Source organism: Podarcis melisellensis (genome assembly GCF_964234715.1).
Source record: "Podarcis melisellensis genome assembly, chromosome: 1".
NCBI classification, from domain to species: domain Eukaryota; kingdom Metazoa; phylum Chordata; class Lepidosauria; order Squamata; family Lacertidae; genus Podarcis; species Podarcis melisellensis.
Window position 1 is genome coordinate 6,224,961 of NC_138528.1, and position 18,309 is coordinate 6,243,269.

An 18,309-nucleotide genomic window follows, 5' to 3' on the forward strand; every position below is an offset into this window, starting at 1 on the left:
ACTTTGGTTTTCGAGCGTCTCGGAAGCCAAACAATTCAGAACCCGAATGCTGGAAAACCGGAAGTAATTACCGTATTTTTCGCTCTATAACACGCACCAGACCATAACACACACATAGTTTTTAGAGGAGGAAAACAAGAAAAAAAATATTCTAAACGAAATAGTGGATATATGATTTTTGTGGTTCATGCTGTGGCCACAGACGTGATCTGACAGTGAGTTTGGAGTAGCCCAATGCAAAAATCCTGAGGATCCATGTGGCTCCATGCTTTGTGAGCACGGAGGAGGGAAGGAAGGGGAACCATGGATCCTCTGCTCACGACTGCTGCAGATCTCCCCCACCACCCGAGGGCATTCGCTCCATAACACGCACAGACATTTCCCCTTACTTTCTAGGAGGAAAAAAGTGAGTGTTATGGTGCAAAAAATACGGTACTTCCGTTTTCAAATGCGCCTCAGAAGTCAAGCAGCTTTGGAGGTACGTTTTTCTCCCCCCCCCCCGACTTTGCAGCCACCTCATTGATCCTTAGTTTTTGAACATCGAACGGTCTTCCGGAATGGAATACGTTCAAAAACTTGGTTCCACTGTATGTGGAGAAAGTGGGTCAGGTTTTTCTCCCTCTCTCGTAACACTAGGGACATCCGATGGAGTTGAATGATGGATTTCTCGGGACAGATAAGAGAAAGTCCTTCTTCACAGAACTCTCTCCCCCAGAAGGCAGTGAGGCCAGGCTCTTCTGTCCTCATGTGCGTACGCAGTGTTATACACACATATTCTAACTACCAAGAAGCAAACTAATGTCTGCATACAGGTGGTATCTCCTAGATGGTATCTTTGAGAAACAGGGGGTTTTAATTTCAGCACACCCTGGCTGTCCTTTCAGAAGTTTTGCCAGGCAGTCTTTTTTTTGGCTGAGCATCATGGCTTGCGCTAATCAATCTCCTCTTTATGATGCTGAACCAGCCGTCAGATTGGTATCTCAACCTGAGCAGTTTTTCAAATTATAGTTTTTGAAACTTCTCCCCATACACAATCACTGATCTTATTTATCACACAGCAACACAGTTAAACAAAAGTCAGGCCATTGTGCTTGGTGATGAAAGGTGCTGTTTGTCTCTCCTTTTGTGCTACTCTCCAGGGTCCCAAAGTTTCCCCCCACCTTTCGCAATTTTGCCATTTATCCCAACAGCCTGCTGAAACCGTTTCCTGTATTCCTGAAGATACCAGTGAATATTTTTTTTTAATGCAGAATTAGCATGCAGCTTTTGTGACTTCTCTGTTCCACTAACTTTGGAATAGTTTGTTCTTCTGCTTGCTGGGTTTACAGTCAGACCTTGGGTTATAGGTGCTTCAGGTTGCGTTTTTTTGGGTTGCGGACTGCCGAAACCCAGAAGTACAGAAACGGGTTACTTCCAGGTATTGGTGGTCTCACATGCGCAGAAGTGCTAAATTGCGCTTTGCGGGTGCGCAGACACGCCGAATCACAACCTGCATCCCACACGGATTGTGTTCGCAACCCGAGCGTCCACTGTATATGGAAAAGGAGCTTGGAAGCTGTTAAAGGTGACCAGAATGTTTTGCAGCAGAATCTGACAATCTATGGCTTTTTAAATGGGGGGGGGGGGGAGAGAACTGTTTCTCATTATGTTATGCATTTTGTGTTTTTATGCTGGAAGCCGCACTGTGCCCTTTGGAAAAGGATTTCACCCCTTGCCAACTTGCACCGGCTAATGTAATAGGCTTGTAGTTTTACCTTTAGGCTTGTAGATTTAAAGATCCATTTCAAGAAGCACGAATTGAGCCGTGAATCAAAGACTTTGCTCTGCCTTTCCCAATGGATGAATAGCCCTGGGAGGAAGGCCAGCTCTTAGAATTCCAGTGGTACAGCGCCAGACTGCAGCTGCTCAGTGGTGAGTGAAAGGCACTCTGCACATGCACGGAGTTACTTTAAAAAAAGTATTACTTCATACAGGTTGCTTTACAAATGGGCTTGGCCAAAGAGGAGAGGTGGTTGTGCTCAACAGGAGGTTAAAGAGGCTATTACACTAAGGTCCACAGCACCTACAAGAGCTTGCCCCCCCCCCAATAAAGATCCTACTCCATAGCATTCCTATATCTAGATTTCTAGAAAGGCAGGAGGACCAGTTGCAGACCATTGAGGATGTGTTGGTGGTGAAAGAAAGCCTACAATGTCACTGGCTACAGCTAAATACGGAAGGGGCGCGTGGGCTCACAAAACAATAAACAACGCTTAAGCGAAATAAGGATGTTTGTTGTCCCCCCCCCCAAACACGGTCTTAAATAATGAACGGATCAGTTAAAACATTTCAGTACTTTTTTCCCATTTCAAGTACAAAATTGAGGGGAAATTAGAAAAGTAAAGTTCTATACACTACAGGTGCCGGGGCTTTGGAATTCCAGATGTAGTAATCTGAAGAAAGCAATTCTCGAGCTGAAATTAAAATAAACACACACACACACACGGAGAGAGAGAGAGAGAGAGAAATAAGCTACTATACAGTATCTCAAAACACACAAAAGCACAAATGATTAAAATACATTTGAGATTGTAATTTCATAATTTAAAAAAACATGTTTATACTAGACATAATAAATAAATCATATAATTGAAAGCTCCATTTTGGAGCATTTTGGCAGCAATATGCTGATGGCACACAGCTCTATTTCTCCTTTACATCTGCTGTGGAAGCGCTGCACCGGTGTCTTTCCTTGGTAATGGCCTGGATGAGAACCAACAAACTGAAGTTCAATCCAGGTAAGACTGCGGCTCTGTTAGTGGGCAGTTCCCTAGACCAGATGGGTGGCAGGTGCCCAATTCAAAGTGCTGGCTTTGTCCTATAAAGCCTTAAATGGCTCAGGACCACAATACCTAAAGACTGCCTCTCCCTATATGAACTGACCCAGACCCTGCAATCAACATCCGAGGCCCTTCTTCGTGTGGCCCCTCCTCAAGAGGTCTGGAAAGTGGAAACACAAGAACGGGGCCTTCTCTGCAGTGGCTCCCTGCTTGTGGAATGCTCTCCCCAGGGAGGTTCGCCTGGCGCCTTCATTATATATCTTTAAGCGATGGGCAAAAACCTTCCTTTTCTCCCAGGCTTTTGGCTAATTAAATCTATTGCCTTTTAAACTGTGTGTGTGTTATTGTTTCTGTTGCATTTTTTGTATTTTATATGGCAAACTGCACTGTGATCATCGCACAATGGGTGGTGTAGAAATTTAATTACTAACAATAATGATAAATTTTGCAGAAGGTAATTTTGAAATGGAGGCTCCGAGGCAAGTTCACCTATATACACCTTGCTAAAGGTGTCCTTCTGTTTTAACGTAAAACCAGCGGCAGATGTGACCCCGCTCACCTGTACTGATCTTTGGTTTTCCTGAGGAAAAGACCTGGATGGAATGCGGGTCTGTGTAACATCCGGTCAGCGTGAAATCCAGGATTCTAAAATAAAGCTAAGCGCAGCAAAGCAGAAAACAGTAAGATGTACAGATCCTCTGCTCAAACACCTCCCTGTCCCCATCGACTAGGTAGAATATACCGTATTTTTCTGTCTATACGACGCCCCCATGTATAAAACCCCCCCTATTTTGGGGGACTCAATTTTAAGAAAATGAGAGGAGATGGTCCAAAGTTGTTGAGCTTCTCCCCCCACGCAGTTGCGGGCAGGAAACACTCCTTAGATCATTTCCCGCGCACAGCGACATCGGAGAAAGTTGCGCTTCCAACCGGCTGGCTGGTGCATCGCTTCTCCCCCGCCCCCAATGCCGCTATCCGTGTATTGGACGACCCTAGTTTTTTGACATGATTTTTGAGTCAAAAAACCTCGTCGAATACACGGGAAAATATGGTGTATCTAATCTTTGCACGGGGACGCAGGTGGCGCTGTGGGGTAAACCACAGAGCCTAGGATTTGCCGATCAGAAGGACGGCGGTTCGAATCCCCGCAACGGGGTGAGCTCCCGTTGCTTGGTCCCTGCTCCTGCCAACCTAGCAGTTCGAAAGCACGTCAAAGTGCAAGTAGATAAATAGGGACCGCTCCGGCGGGAAGGTAAACGGCGTTTCCGTGTGCTGCTCTGGTTCGCCAGAAGCGGCTTAGTCCTGCTGGCCACATGACCTGGAAGCTATACGCCGGCTCCCTCGGCCAATAAAGCGAGATGAGCGCGCAACCCCAGAGTCGGTCGCGACTGGACCCAACGGTCAGGGGTCACTTGACCTTTACTTAATCTTTGCACAAGGAGGTTACTTCCTACAGCTAGTGAAGGCTCTCACACCCCTTGAACTGTTTCGGTATTCCTGTGCATAGGTGAGTAGAATTCGATGACAGGAACGGAAAATGACCATGTCCCTCCTGTTTCCTAACATCCACCCTTATCCAGGTTGAAGGCCCTTACAAAGTTTCTTGATGAAAACAGTGCCCAAGTCCATCCATTTTTGGGGGGGAGGGGGCGACGATGACACACAACTGCACAATTAAGACCCAGCTTCTCTTGAAGCTGACGACTTACTTTGATGTAAGTGGTGTTTCCAGTACACACAGGGTCAATCTGCTGCTCCTGATTCAAGGCGCCAAAAGCGACAGTCCCAGAAAGGGATATTTCCAATGACTTGGGGAATTTTTGTCCTTTAAAGGAAAAAGAAAGGTTTCAGAGTTGTAACAATAGCAATAGCATTTATGTAAGACTTCTAAGAAGGGACGCGGGTGGCGCTGGTGGAGGGTTAAACCACAGAGCCTAGGGCTTGCCAATCAGAAGGTTGGAGGTTTGAATCCCCGCGACGGGGTGAGCTCCCGTTGCTCGGTCCCTGCTCCTGCCAACCTAGCAGTTCGAAAGCATGTCAAAGTGCAAGTAGATAAATAGGCACTGCTCCGGTGGGAGGAAAAACGGCGTTTCCATGCGTTGCTCTGGTTCACCAGAAGCGGCTTAGTCATGCTGGCCACCTGACCCAGAAGCTGTACGCTGGCTCCCTCGGCCAATGAAACGAGATGAGCACCGCAACCCCAGAGTCGGCCACGACTGGACTTAATGATCAGGGGTCCCTTTACCTTTACGACTTCTAAGAAAGGGGGGGGGGTGAAGCCCAAGATTTGGAGCCCATGAGAACCAGCTCCTAAAGGGAACACTCGTAACTTGAGAGAACTGTCCTGAGCGAAGGCCGAAAGAAGCCCGCCTATTGATCTTTAAATCAGTCACCCTCCCCACTTCCTGTCTGGTTTAAACACATGGATCTGGCCACACCTGCACCTCTGCTTTGGACCTAAATCCAGTTTACAGGCAAATACTGCCCCAATGCTGTGAAGGAGGAGGAGGAGGAGGAGGAGGAGGAGGAGGAGGAGGAGGAGGAGGAGGAGGAGGAAGAGGAGAAATTTTAGGAGTAGGGAAATTTTAGTGGTTCCCCATGGCTTGAATGCACAGCTCATAACCAGCAGGAGCTCTGTGGAACTCCCTTCCAGCTGAGGTCAGACGGAACCCCCTCCCTGTTTATTTATTTTATTTCGTAAAATTTATACACTGCTTGATTGTAAAAAAGAACCACACACACACACACACAACATTAAAGTGGTTTCAAAAAGAGAAAACAATAAAACCAAGAAAAATGTGCAGCCATACTTTAAAATGTACAAAAATTAAAATACTGACATAGATTAAAATTTCCTCAACTTTCCAAGCTTGTTTCTAATAATGTTTTTAGCAGGTGCTGAAAAGAGCATGGGGAAGGTCTCACCAGGCAGGGAGTTCCAAAGTTTAGGCACCGCAGCACTAAATGACTGAGTTCTTACAAATGTGGCACCTTCAAAACTTACTTTAAAAAATAAATTAAAAAATTGACAGGCATTTTAAATGAATTCTGATTTTAACACATTTTTGTCTTATTGTATTGGCTCACCAGTACGCTACTCTGAGACAACTGTGTGTAAGTGGTATACAAATTGTTGAAATAAATACATTGGAATACCTGACATTGGAATATTCCAGGGGCTTCACATTGTTAAGGTTTATTTCAGTCCCCCTTACAGCAAGCTTCATAATTTAGGTCAGTATTTTTTATCCCCATACTGCAGATGGAGGCAAGAAGGACTGAGGCGGATAGAATTGTTTGTGGTTTGCCTAAAGGCAACCTAGGAAGGGACTGCAGGGCATAGAGGGAATTTGACAACCAAGAGGAAAATATCCTCAGGTGCCATTTAAGATTTTCCGAGGCTGAGCCAAGGTTTTAAATTTTGGCTAACCCAATTATCAGAATAAGCAGTTCCAAGAATTAAGTGTCCCGTATCTGACAAATGCAGCTTGGGAACTTCTTCACAAAGTGATGCCAATAAAGTACAATCCAGCTCTTTTCATGGGAATCAGAGTAAATGGGAACTACAATAGGCCTGTGAAATAAATCAGACCGAGTGCTGAGAATTTTTTGCTCAAGTCTATTCAAGGAGTCGCTGGCTGCACATGACATCACGGGCTGTCCTCGGAGTTCGCTAGATGACATCGCGGGAGACCGCTGCCTCAGGAGAGCGAGGGAAATTCTTAGGGACGACTCACACCCTGGCCAGCACTTCTTTAATCTCCTACCTTCGGGCAGGAGATACAGAAGTATAGTCAGCCACACCAACAGGTTAAAGAACAGTTTTTATCCGTGGGCTGTTGGGCTGCTGAATGGAAAAAAACAGTGGTGTAATTGACTTCCGACAAGCACACAGAGCGGGAACAAGACTGAGTGTATATGTGGTGGGGAGGGGGGGGCTCGTTTAATTTCACTGCACACAAGTGGTGTAGTGACAATAATGGTTTGTTATTATTATTATTATCATCATACCTCGGGTTACAGACGCTTTAGGTTGTGTTTTTTTGGGTTAAAGGTAAAGGTACCCCTGCCCGTACGGGCCAGTCTTGCCAGACTCTGGGGTTGTGCGCCCATCTCACTTAAGAGGCCAGGGGCCAGCGCTGTCCGCAGACACTTCCGGGTCACGTGGCCAGCGTGACATCGCTGCTCTGGCGAGCCAGAGCTGCACACGGAAACGCCGTTTACCTTCCCGCTAGAAAGCGCTCCCTATTTATCTACTTGCACCCGAGGGTGCTTTCGAACTGCTAGGTTGGCAGGCGCTGGGACCGAGCAACGGGAGCGCACCCCGCCGTGGGGATTCGAACCGCCGACCTTTCAATCGGCAAGCCCTAGGCGCTGAGGCTTTTACCCACAGCGCCACCCGCGTCCCTTACGGACCGCCAAAACCCGTAAGTACCGGAATGGGTTACTTCCAGGTTTAAGCAGCTGTGCATGCGCAGAAGCGCTAAATCACTCTTTGTGCATGCGCAGAAGCGCCGAATCGCAACCTGCGCATGCGCAGACGCTGTGAGTTTTTGCCTGAGATGAGAGCATGCCTGGCCTGAGTTCAGAGCTCACACTCTTGGCCACCAACTCTATGCTAGAGAAGTAAAAGAAGTCCTGGTTGGCAAAGCCCACCGGGAGGGAAAAGGCTTTAATGAGGACTTGGCTGATCTTCCCAGGGCCCAAGAGTGGATGGAGCAGCCAGCAAGGTGGCTGTGATGCCTTTTCAAACAAGTTCAGTAAGCAGCCATCCTTCAGTAGGAAAGGGGGGGAGATAGGTTTTATCTTACCTATGACCCAAACCAGCAAGCTTTTCTCTTTCACCACCTCCAGCTGGCCGTAGCTAACTTTGTATTCCAGGTGTGTAATGGGTCCCCTGTCGCCAACAGAAGAACAAACCCCGTTACAGCAACCTGGGGCTTACCTGGAACGCCTTCATTAAATGATCGGTAACAATACACAGTTTTTGTACAAGGTGAATTTGGTGCAAATTAAACATTTGCACCAGGAGACGATGTAAGCAGTAGCCTTCGTCACTCCTCCGTTATAAATTGTTCCAGCTGTAGGGCGAGTGGAGACACCTCTCCCATTTCCATCATATTGGTAAAAGGTGAACTGCTGGTCCAGTCCTTACTCATTGTCCATTGTGATGAGCAGCACTGAGCAACATCTGGAAGGTCAGTGGTTCCCCAACATTGGGCTAGATATGATCTGTCCTATGCTCTATTTCAAACCTCGTTCCAGCGACAACTTTTACCTGCACCCAAGGAGGGAAACATGTTGGTTCTTGAAAATCCCACTCCCAGAAAAAAGAGGACAATTGCATGATTCTCACCTGTTGAGAAAGGGAATACGGGCCTCACAGTACTCAAAAGCGTTTTTCACACTTTCATGAAGCTTCAGGTGAACGGTGAACTTCCACTGTGATTCTTCCTCTTTTAGCTGATAAAACCCCAAAATTGGTGGAACAGGCACCTGAGCGGGAGGAGAGAGAGTTGAATTCCTTATATTCATATTTTAAAACCATTCTTATGCGTTTTATCAATTGATGGTTGTAGGCTTTTTTATGGTTGCGGGTTTTCAAGTTGTCCAGAGGCCTCTTTGGAGGCATGATAGAGTGCAAATTCTAGAATAAAGTAAAATAAATAAAATTAAAATGGGTTGACAGCGTCCAGATGTCAGATATAAACTCTCTGATTGCTAAACAGTAAGATAATTAGGCAGAAAGTCCTTAATTCTGATGGAAAACAGGAATTAACAACTCATTTGCAAGCTAGATTCTCTAAACCACCGATCAGCAGGGTGCTGGAAATATTTCTAGGATGGAGGCCAAAAACTTGCCCAATGCCACACTCAAAGCATGTAATGAGATGGAGGGCCATTGCTAACTTGCAGATTCCTTTCAGAGAGACAAAGATGAGAAGAGACCAGGCTTTGTTAAGGGAGGCCATGTTATTATACAGGAAGGTGTGATTGTAACTTTGCCTTCCATAGATGTAAATCTCTGTACGTGCGGCTGCATTTAAAAACATTCCGGAAACCACAGTTGGTCTGGGAAAGGGGCGCAAGATTATTAACCGGGACTGATAATTTGATGATATTGCACCTGTGCTGTGTCAGTCTGACAGCGCCCAGCTTAAAAGTGTTGCTTTTAACCCTTAAACTCCACATTACGTGGTGCCATGCTGTAAATAAATAACCCAGGCCAAGACGGGCACATATGATAAGTATTTTTCAATGAATAACTGATCAGGCAGGCAGGTCTCTTGCTTCTGCAGCCATCATAAATCTGGTAAGTGTGCCAGCCCAGATTCTTTCCTGCTCATAGAATCTTAGACTTGCAAAGGATCCCAAGCGTCACCCAGTTCACCCCTTGTAATGTAATAATAATAATAATATCTTTATTGTCATTGCCCCCTCTCGGGGACCATGAAATTACTTGGCTGCTCCATCCACCCAGGTAGGGCACTCCACACAAAATCAAAACAACTATAGAAACACTAATTAAAACAATATAGTATAATACAGCAAGGAAGATTAGATGACTTTCAGAGTCCAGGCTTCCCATTCAGGCCCGAGATCGCTCTGGAGAAGAAGCTGTTCTTGAGACGGCTCGTTCTTGTCTTCATCGTCCTGTATCTCCGTCCCGACGGCAGGAGCTCGAAGAGACAGTGACCAGGATGTGATGGATCTTTTACTATGTCCAGTGCCTTCCTCTGGCACCTTGTGGCATAAATCTGCTCTAAGGGGGAGAGTGGGCAGCCAACAATGCTCTCTGCTGCCTTAACAACTCTGCACAACCCCATCCTGGCCTGGGTAGTACAGCTTCCGTACCACACACATAAGCCATAAGTGAGCACGCTCTCAATGGCACAGTGATAGAAGGCAAGCAGCAGTTTCTGCGGAAGATGGTTTTTCCTTAGAATTCTCAAAAAGTACAGTCTCTGCTGCGCCTTCTTCACAAGCCCCCTTGTGTTGACACTCCAGGACAGATCCTCTTGTAATTCAATGCCCAAACTAGAAATTACAGCTAAAGCATCCATGACAGAGGGCCACCCTCCTCCCTCTCCCCCCCCTTACTTCTCCAGATCAGGTCCCGATCCCCACCACTTCATCACCAGTGGTGCAAGCTGCTTCTTATCCTCACTGCTGTTGCTGCTCACTTGGTCATCCTCACCAGGCCAGAGGGTGGGAGAAGAGCGAGGAGGAGGAAGGCCAGGGGATCTTGCTGGGGTACCGACTCTGGCAAGTGCCTGACCCCGCTGCCGGATTAACATTGCAAATCGTGCAGCCTTACCTGGGAAGTATAAAAGCACAGGTCGAAGGGGTCCGCAGGAGGTATTAAAGGGAATTTGTAAGGCCCGCTGAACGCGGAGTCGTCCATTACGTCAACGCTGCTGGAAGTCAGAACGGCGGAGTCGAGGGACGTAACGCAAGGGTGGGCCAAAATATCCTGGAGAGGAGAGCCGTTGGCAGGGAGGTTCAAGCTGATGGTCACGTTGGGAGCAGTGCCTTCGATGTCGCACTTCAAAGACAAAAAAAGAGAAGTCTTCAAAGCATCCCTAGTTATCCATGAGAACGGAAGAGACCTCCTTAGAGAACGGCCCACTTCACAACCTCTTAGAAAGGCTTCCCTTTAAATAGTTAATAGCTATAATAGCGGGGATGCGGGTGGCGCTGTGGGTTAAACCAGAGCCTAGGACTTGCTGATCAGAAGGTCGGCGGTTCGAATCCCTGCGATGGGGTGAGCTCCTGTTGCTCGGTCCCTGCTCCTGCCAACCTTGCAGTTTGAAAGCACGTCAAAGTGCAAGTAGGTAAATAGGTACTGCTCTGGTGGGAAGGTAAATGGTGTTAAAGTGCGCTGCTCTGGTTCGCCAGAAGCGGCTTAGTCATGCTGATCACATGACTCGGAAACTGTATGCCGGCTCCCTCGGCCAATAAAGCGAGATGAGCGCCGCAACCTCAGAGTCGGTCACGACTGGACCTAATGGTCAGGGGTCTCTTTACCCTTTAAGAGGAACCTCCGACCTTCCAGATGTTGCTGACTTTAACTAGAATTGTATTATCACTTTCATTACTATTCTTACTATTGTAATTTATTACAAGTACAACCTACAATGTCTGAACTGAGACAGTGTCTCTCAGCTTGCAGGGCTATTATGAGGATGAATAATGCAAGCGCCGCAGGATGAAATCTAAACACTGAAAAATGATATCGAAATTAGCAGTGGCATCTTTTAACTCTTTATTCAGCTAGCAAAACTAGGAGGCAGATACGCAAGAGCATATCTGTAAAGCGGGATTTTCAGTTTGGTATAGTTCACAAATCTAAAAAAAGAAGCATTTCCTCTGCGGCATGCTGAAGCATTAAAAATATTAGGTTCAGCTTCCCCATATGCCAAGATAAAAATGAGCTGAATTTTTGCTTTCCCAGGTGCATTCATGTGTCAAATAGGTTAGAGAGATTTGCACCAGAAAGTGTCTCACCTTGCAAGTTACAGTTCCATAAACCTGCCACATGTCTGACACATCCCTTTTGTCATACTGCACAGACTTGACTTTTTCAGTAATGCAGACATTAACTTGAGACTTTCCCTTGTACGTGCTGGTTCTCCAAGCTGGTGGTTTCTGAGGGTGGCTACTTGGAGCAATGTGATTGTTTTCCAACGACGAGCCGTTCAAGTTCATATCCAGCGGGGTGCCAAGAGGACAGCTCTGCATAAGCAAGCCTGGGAGCTGGCCAATTTTGGAAGTCCTCTCTGCTTTGCTCTTCTGGCTGGAGTTCATGAAAGCCAGCAGCCCCGACAAGACCGCAAAAGCCTGAGAGACCCCACTGATGCTGATGAGAGGTGGGCGTGGTGCCAAGGGCTGCTCTACCAATGGGAGGCCGACGTAAACCAACCCGCTCTTCTGGAAGGCCACCACAGGCCAAAGTTCGCCGCTTTCGGTCTGAAGGGCATAGACCGAAGTCTTGTTGATTCTGGAGCAGCCGTCCCTACGCTCTATGAAGCTCTGATCTTCATCGGCCAGCCTCAGTTCGAAAAGCAGCGCTTTAAGGAAAGGGCCGTCTTCAGGCACGGCCACATAACTTGCTCTGTTGAGGCATATTGCTCGCTTTTCAACCGTGGGGTAACGCCTGCAATGTGGAAGCACACAGGTTGCAGGAAAGTTAACATTATGTTGCTTGAGACATTCAGCCAAACCCTGAGGCCCAGCTCCGAAGGCCTCTGGCAGTTCCCCCACTGTGAAACGTGAAGTTATATGGAACCAGGCAGAGGGCCTTCTCGGTGGTGGCACCCTCCCTGTGGAATGCCCTCCCAGCAGATGCCAAAGAGATAAATAACTATACGACTTTTAGAAGACATCTGAAGGCAGCCCTGTATATGGAGGTTTTTAATGTTTGATGATTTATTGTGTTTCTTTATCTGCTGAAAGCCAGCCAGAGTGGCTGTGGCAACCTAGTCAGATGGGTGGGGTACAAATAATAAAATTGTTGTTGCATGCTCCAAATTGGTCTTAGCTGCATGGCACCAAACTGACCCAACTCCTAAGGTTTTGGTTCACCAAGCTGTTTTTACAAGTCACAAGCGAGGTGGAGGCTCCATGAAGACACCTATCCCCACAATGGCTGTTTTGGCACAATCCTTTTCTGAGGAGAAATCACAGCATGAATCAGGCCATTGTACACAAAGGCCTTCATCTGAAGTTCCACTTCACACAAGATATTATCTATACCCAGGGGAATGAGGCTTTGCAAGCACTCCGAGGCTTGAATTGTGACCCAATACTTTGGTAAACCTAGAGCTCTGCCTGTTTACAGTTCTATTACCAATAAGACAGACGATTCATTTGTTTCTGTGCTCCTGTCCTTTTCCAGCCCCCTAAATTTGAGAAACCTTTTCTGCTGTTTGTAGGCTCTGATTCGTCAACTGATTGTCAACTGCTTCTGTATCTTCCTTTATTAACTACAGCTCCATAGTTAATTCTCCTCTTATTCAGAGGAGTAAAAGAAATATCAAACCCTTGTAATATCCACAGGAGAACAGAAAAACCTTTTTTTTATATATTAAACAATTGGATTTAACTACTACGTTGTACAGTAATTATTTTTAAAAGACGCCACTGTCAGAAGCTCAATTTCCCCCCATCAAAATTAATTTAATTCCAAATATCAAGTTGACAGTGTCACTTTAAAGTACAGTAGGAATGAACAAAAGGGGATAATTGGCATTATGTGGAATCGGTGTTTGAACCTGGCATGGTGGAAGGTTTTTATTTGTTGTCTCTAATTCCCATTTTGGCTGAAGGATGGCTGAAGTATTCCTGAGTCTACAATGCAGACTACAATTACTGCTGAACCTCAACAATCACAAGCACAGTTTGTGTAGAGATTTTACAGAACTGGCATATGCTCTTTATTTTTCTCTTTTTAACTCTCCCAATGCTCATGCGAAAGTAACAGAGAACTGCGAGTGAAAGTGCGTGCAATGTTCACATGCTCATCACGATTTTGTATACTGGGATAGACCCTTCTTCTCCCCACATCCATAACATTGGCACTCCAGGCAAACTCTTCCCCTCCTTTCTGAGGAAGCAAAATTAGGTACAGTCATACCTCGGGTTGAAGTTGCTTCAAGTTGAGCGTTTCCGAGTTGCGCTCCATGGCGATCCGGAAGTAACGGAATGCGTTACTTCCGGGTTTCACCGCTCGCGCATGCGCAATGGTTGAAATGACGTCATGCACATGCGGCAAATTGTGACCCGCGCAGACGTGGATTGCGTTCGCTTCAGGATGCGAACTGGGCTCTGGAACGGATCCCATTTGTATCCAGAGGTACCACTGTACCTGCATGACTGCACATCCATGTGCCACATACATATTTTATGGAATGTCACATGCATAGTGATTGGAGAGGCGCTCACCACTCCTCCACCATGCAAAAGCATGGCTGAAACCCTAGACAGCTGCTGCTAAACAGTGTAGACAATATTGAGCTATGTGACTCAGACTAAGGCATTTGGTCTGACTCAGACTAAGGCATTTGTTCCTATGTAAATGCAGGTGGCGCTGTGGGTTAAAGCCTCAGCGCCTAGGACTTGCCGATCGAAAGGTCGGCGGTTCGAATCCCTGCAGCGGGGTGCACTCCCGCTGCTCGGTCCCAGCGCCTGCCAACCTAGCAGTTCGAAAGCACCTCCGGGTGCAAGTAGATAAATAGGGACCGCTTACCAGCGGGAAGGTAAACGGCGTTTCCGTGTGCGGCTCTGGCTCGCCAGATGCAGCTTTGTCACGCTGGCCACGTGACCCGGAAGTGTCTCCGGACAGCGCTGGCCCCTGGCCTCTTGAGTGAGATGGGCGCACAACCCCAGTCTGTCAAGACTGGCCCGTACGGGCAGGGGTACCTAACCTTTACCTTTAAATGCAGGACCCAGGGCAAGTAGCCCATCCAAGGTTGCCAAGAATTTGGTCCCCGTGGGGAAACAGGAGGAAAATGGTATAATATTGGAGGCATTGTTTAGGACATGATGTGGTTTCTGAGGTCTTTCTCTGCAATATGGAGGAACACATCACCAACCTGTTTTATGCATTGTTTGGAGTGTGGCTATTCCAAATAGCCACTCCAGAAAAACGGGGAAGGGGTCCATGATTCTGCTTGCAACTGAGAGTGTTCCACTGTTTTCTGCTAAGCTCCATGAGCTCCAATCTCTTTTTTCCAGCCATGAAGCTGGAGAGGAGGCAGAGCTCATAGTCAATTACACTGGCCTTTGGAGCAGCTGAGACACAAACACAAAGAGCAAGTTGCCACTAGGGTTTTGTGATTGCAGCCTTGAACTGGTGACAACCACATTCTTGGTCCTGTTCAGGAAGACAATGCTGTACTAGAGAGCTAGGAATCCCCTGGCTATTCCTTTCATGCTTGCACAACGCAAACTCCCAAACATAGACCTGGAACAAAAACATTGGTGATGATAAATAATTGCCTCCTGAGGCCCCCACCAATGTACCTCACCACCCAAAATACAATATTACTGTACTGTGTAACCGTCACACAGAGGAGCCACTATCAATACAGTGCGCCCGCAATGTATGCACATTCACCTTTACGTGCAAATAATAAAAAGAGGGTGGATGTCCAGGAAAAAAAGTCTCTGGCAATGCTACCAACCATTGCACCCAATGTCTTTTGACTATATGCAATTTTGGCTTTAGGCACAGTCCCCAAAAAGCAACCTGTGCGTGGGTTGCAGGCTTACTGTATAGGAAGAATAAAGGAAGCTGCCTTATTGCCCAGTATTGTCTTTCCCCAAGAAACTATAGAATTTTAACTGCCATGACTTTCGAAAAGGATCTTGGTAATTGTAGCTCGGGTTTGTTGGAGCGCTATCCCATGCAGATGCTCCAAACTACAATTGCCTGGAATCTTTGGGGAGAGGGAACGTAGTGTAAATATGCCCTTTGTTTTCAGATGCCTTGGCTCTCGTGCTAGGAAACAAAAATCACAGTAAATCACAATGTCATTGGTGGGCTGGTTCCTCTAAGGGAGATCACCCTCAGTCTTTATCTCAAGCTGGCAATCCCAGGGAGAACGGCTATGCAGGAACAGCAACCACAGAGGTTGTTTTGCACCAGTTCAGACTATTCGCCCATCCAGCCCAATGCTGTCTACTCTGACTGGCAACAGCTTTTCAAAGTTTCTACTCTGATTGGCAGCAGCTTTTCAAAGTTTCAGGCGGAGGAGGGTCTTTCTCATCAAGTCTGCCCAATCTATTTTGACTGCAGATGCCCAGGGTTGAACCTGGAAACTTCTGAATGCAAAGCACAGCATTCTGTCATCGAGATATGACCCATCACTTACAGAGATGCTCCTTATGTGATGGCTCAACTCACAAGAGGCCGTTCTGCTTCACAATGGCCGAGAGAGGGCAGGGAAACAGCCACCGGGTGGTGAAAGGAACATACTGACCAGTTCTTACGTAGGTTCACTACAGCATATTACCTGGAAAACAGCACGGTGCCACAGGACCCTTGTTCGTGGCCGATGAGCCAGAGTCCTCTCAAGGCCATTGCGGGCGGCTTAACGGATCGCAAAGGATGACCACGTCCGTGACGGCCTAGGAATTTCTTCTTGCAGGCATCATTCGGGTGCCAAGGGAAATTTCGGATCCGGAACCGCCCAGCTCCTCAACCCCAGAGCCACTGCTAGCTTCTTCCCTGGATGAGCAGTGGCTCCCCTGTTCCTCAACCAGAATTTGGCCCACAGGTTAGGGCACCCCTCTCACCAACCGAGCCCCAACCCCAAATCTACTTAAAAAACAACAACCACCCTCCGAAGATTCGCTTCCCCGGGGAAGCAGGCCTTCAAAAAGTCGCAGGCGCCCCAAACAACGCCCTAGCTTTGCAAATCAGCAAAGGCAATGCTCCAAAAGCGGAGACCCCCTACCAGTTCCAGGCTAAGGACCCCCAACCCCACTATCCCCTTGCAATGGGGAGCATGCACCCTAATTGCACCCTTGCAATCAGGAAAAAAAGCAGACACAAGGAACCAGATCTCTCTCTCCCTTTTTCTGTTCTTGCAGAAACCAGAACCAGGGGTCCCCTATTTAGAGCTCCCCTATTTAGAGGGTCTTCCGACCCCTGGAGCAGATTCCTCCCCCCCAACCCTGTCTTAAACTCCCCAACCGTCTTTCAATATATATATATGGAATATAAATATATATATATTCTCACCTTCCTACCCTTGTTACCAGAAGGAGACCCCCCTCCCCACTTCGCTCCGTGGGAGACCCCCCTTTTCAGAAGCCCCCCACTGACGCTGCTGACAGGCCTGCGCCCCTCCCCTCGCCCCTCTCCTCAGGAGCGGCCTCCGCCTCCTCAGCCCCCTCAGGCCGCCTTCCTCCGCCGGGCCTTCCCGCTTCCTCCGAGGCGCGGCTTTGGGGCCTAGCCGGCGGCGGCGACAGCGCCGGCAGCAGCAGCTGACTGGGGCGCCTCTGCCTGGGCGGAGCCGCCTCGCAGGCCCCGAGAAGCCGGGGAAGCGCCCAGCCGCGGCCTGGTGAGGGACGGTTTCCGGCGGAGGAGGAGCAGCGGCGGCCGCGAGAGGAGGAGGAGGAGGAGAGCTCGGGAGAGAGGCCATGGAGGAGGCCTGGTCCGGGCGGCGGGTGGCGGGCCTGCGGGGGCGGCTGAGGGACGGCGACGGAGCAGGGACCGGCGCCATGGCGGCCGTCACGCCCGAGCTCTTCGAGGTGAGGGGTTGGGGGGGCGCCCCCCGGAGGCAAGGGGGGCGAGGTGAGGTGGGAGGAGAGAGGGAGCTGTCACTGGGGCAAGATGGGGGGGGGGCGAGAGAGAATGGGGTGTGTGGGGTGGTGCCCGCTCCCCTCTCCTCCTCATGGGGTGGGGAGAGATGTCTCCCTCTCATGTGGGGGGAGATGCCTCTCATCATGGGGGTATCCCTCTTCTCATGTGGGGGGCACAACCTTTCCTCATGTGGTGTGGCACCCCTTCTCCTCATGTGGGGGGATATCCATCTTCTCATGTGGGGTGGCACCTCCTATCATGTGGGGGGCACACCCTTTCCTCATGTGGGGGGGATATTCATCTTCTCAGTGGGGTGGCACACCCTATCATGGGGGGATACCTCCTCTCGTCATGTGGGGGGATATCCATCTTCTCATGTGGGGTGGCACTCCCTATAATAGGAGGATACCTCTCATCATGTGGGGCATATCCTTCTTCTCATGTGAGGTGGCACCCCTTCTCCTCATGTGTGTGGGGATATCCATCTTCTCATGTGGGGTGGCACCTCCTATCATGTGGGGGGGTATCCCTCTTCTCATGTGGGGGGCACACCCTTTCCTCATGTGGGGTGGCACCCCCTCTCCTCATGTGGGGTGAATATCCATCTTCTCAGTGGAGCGGCACCCCCTATCATGGGGGGGATACCTCCTTTCATCATGTGGGGGGATATCCATCTTCTCATGTGGGGTGGCACCCCCTATCATGTGGGGGTATCCCTCTCCTCATGTGGGGTGAATATCCATCTTCTCAGTGGGGTGGCACCTCCTATCATGGGGGGGGGGATACCTCCTTTCATCATGTGGGGGTATCCCTCTTCTCATGTGGGGGGCACACCCTTTCCTCATGTGGTGTGGCACCCTGTCTCCTCATGTGTGGGGGGTATCCCTCTTCTCATGTGGGTTGGCACCCCCTCTCCTTATTTGGGATGATACCATGTGGGGTGATACCCCCTCTCCTGCAATGGGACACCCCCTAGGGAGGGAGTGTTTTCTTTGAGGTGAGGAAATAGGCAGATTGTTTCTTTGGGGGGTGGCGTGGGGTTTGTCTTGTCCCTCCGGGGAGTGAAGTATGGAAGGCAAGCAGAGTGACAAGGGGTGGTTTCATTGATTTAGTTACTGCATTTTCTATACTGCTTTTCGTTCACGTGAATCCCGGAGCGGCTTACGGACAATGAGCGAT

General features: G+C 48.5%; 2 protein-coding genes across 2 annotated transcripts in view; one reads left to right on the top strand and one right to left on the bottom strand.

The window, feature by feature from the left end:
* Positions 1–2,318: 2,318 nt before the first annotated feature.
* Positions 2,319–16,411, bottom strand: AP5M1 (adaptor related protein complex 5 subunit mu 1). The gene is made up of 8 exons (XM_081912906.1): positions 15,836–16,411; positions 11,328–11,976; positions 10,138–10,365; positions 8,176–8,315; positions 7,631–7,716; positions 4,529–4,644; positions 3,379–3,475; positions 2,319–2,453 (listed from the first exon to the last, which is right to left on the bottom strand). Exons 1-8 carry the CDS (start codon positions 15,901–15,903, stop codon positions 2,371–2,373), a joined length of 1,467 nt encoding a protein of 488 aa, XP_081769032.1. The 5' UTR covers positions 15,904–16,411; the 3' UTR covers positions 2,319–2,370.
* Positions 16,412–16,963: 552 nt separating this feature from the next.
* Positions 16,964–18,309, top strand: part of EXOC5 (exocyst complex component 5) — a 33,249-nt gene continuing 31,903 nt past the window's right edge. Inside the window, exon 1 of the mRNA XM_081911219.1 lies at positions 16,964–17,078. Within this exon, the coding sequence (XP_081767345.1) occupies positions 16,968–17,078 (111 nt within the window). The 5' untranslated portion in view covers positions 16,964–16,967. The remainder of the gene's footprint in view (positions 17,079–18,309) is intronic.

What these genes read in the sequence shown, in the direction of transcription:
- AP5M1 (XM_081912906.1), bottom strand. Translation starts at nt 15,903, where the DNA reads ATGGCCTTGAGAGGACTCTGGCTCATCGGCCACGAACAAGGGTCCTGT. An exon ending in CTTGCTGGTTTGGGTCATAG is followed by an intron (nt 4,645 to 7,630) that starts GTAAGATAAAAC and finishes TTTCCTTTAAAG; the next exon opens with GACAAAAATTCCCCAAGTCA. An exon ending in AAAACCAAAGATCAGTACAG is followed by an intron (nt 2,454 to 3,378) that starts GTGAGCGGGGTC and finishes TTTTAATTTCAG; the next exon opens with CTCGAGAATTGCTTTCTTCA.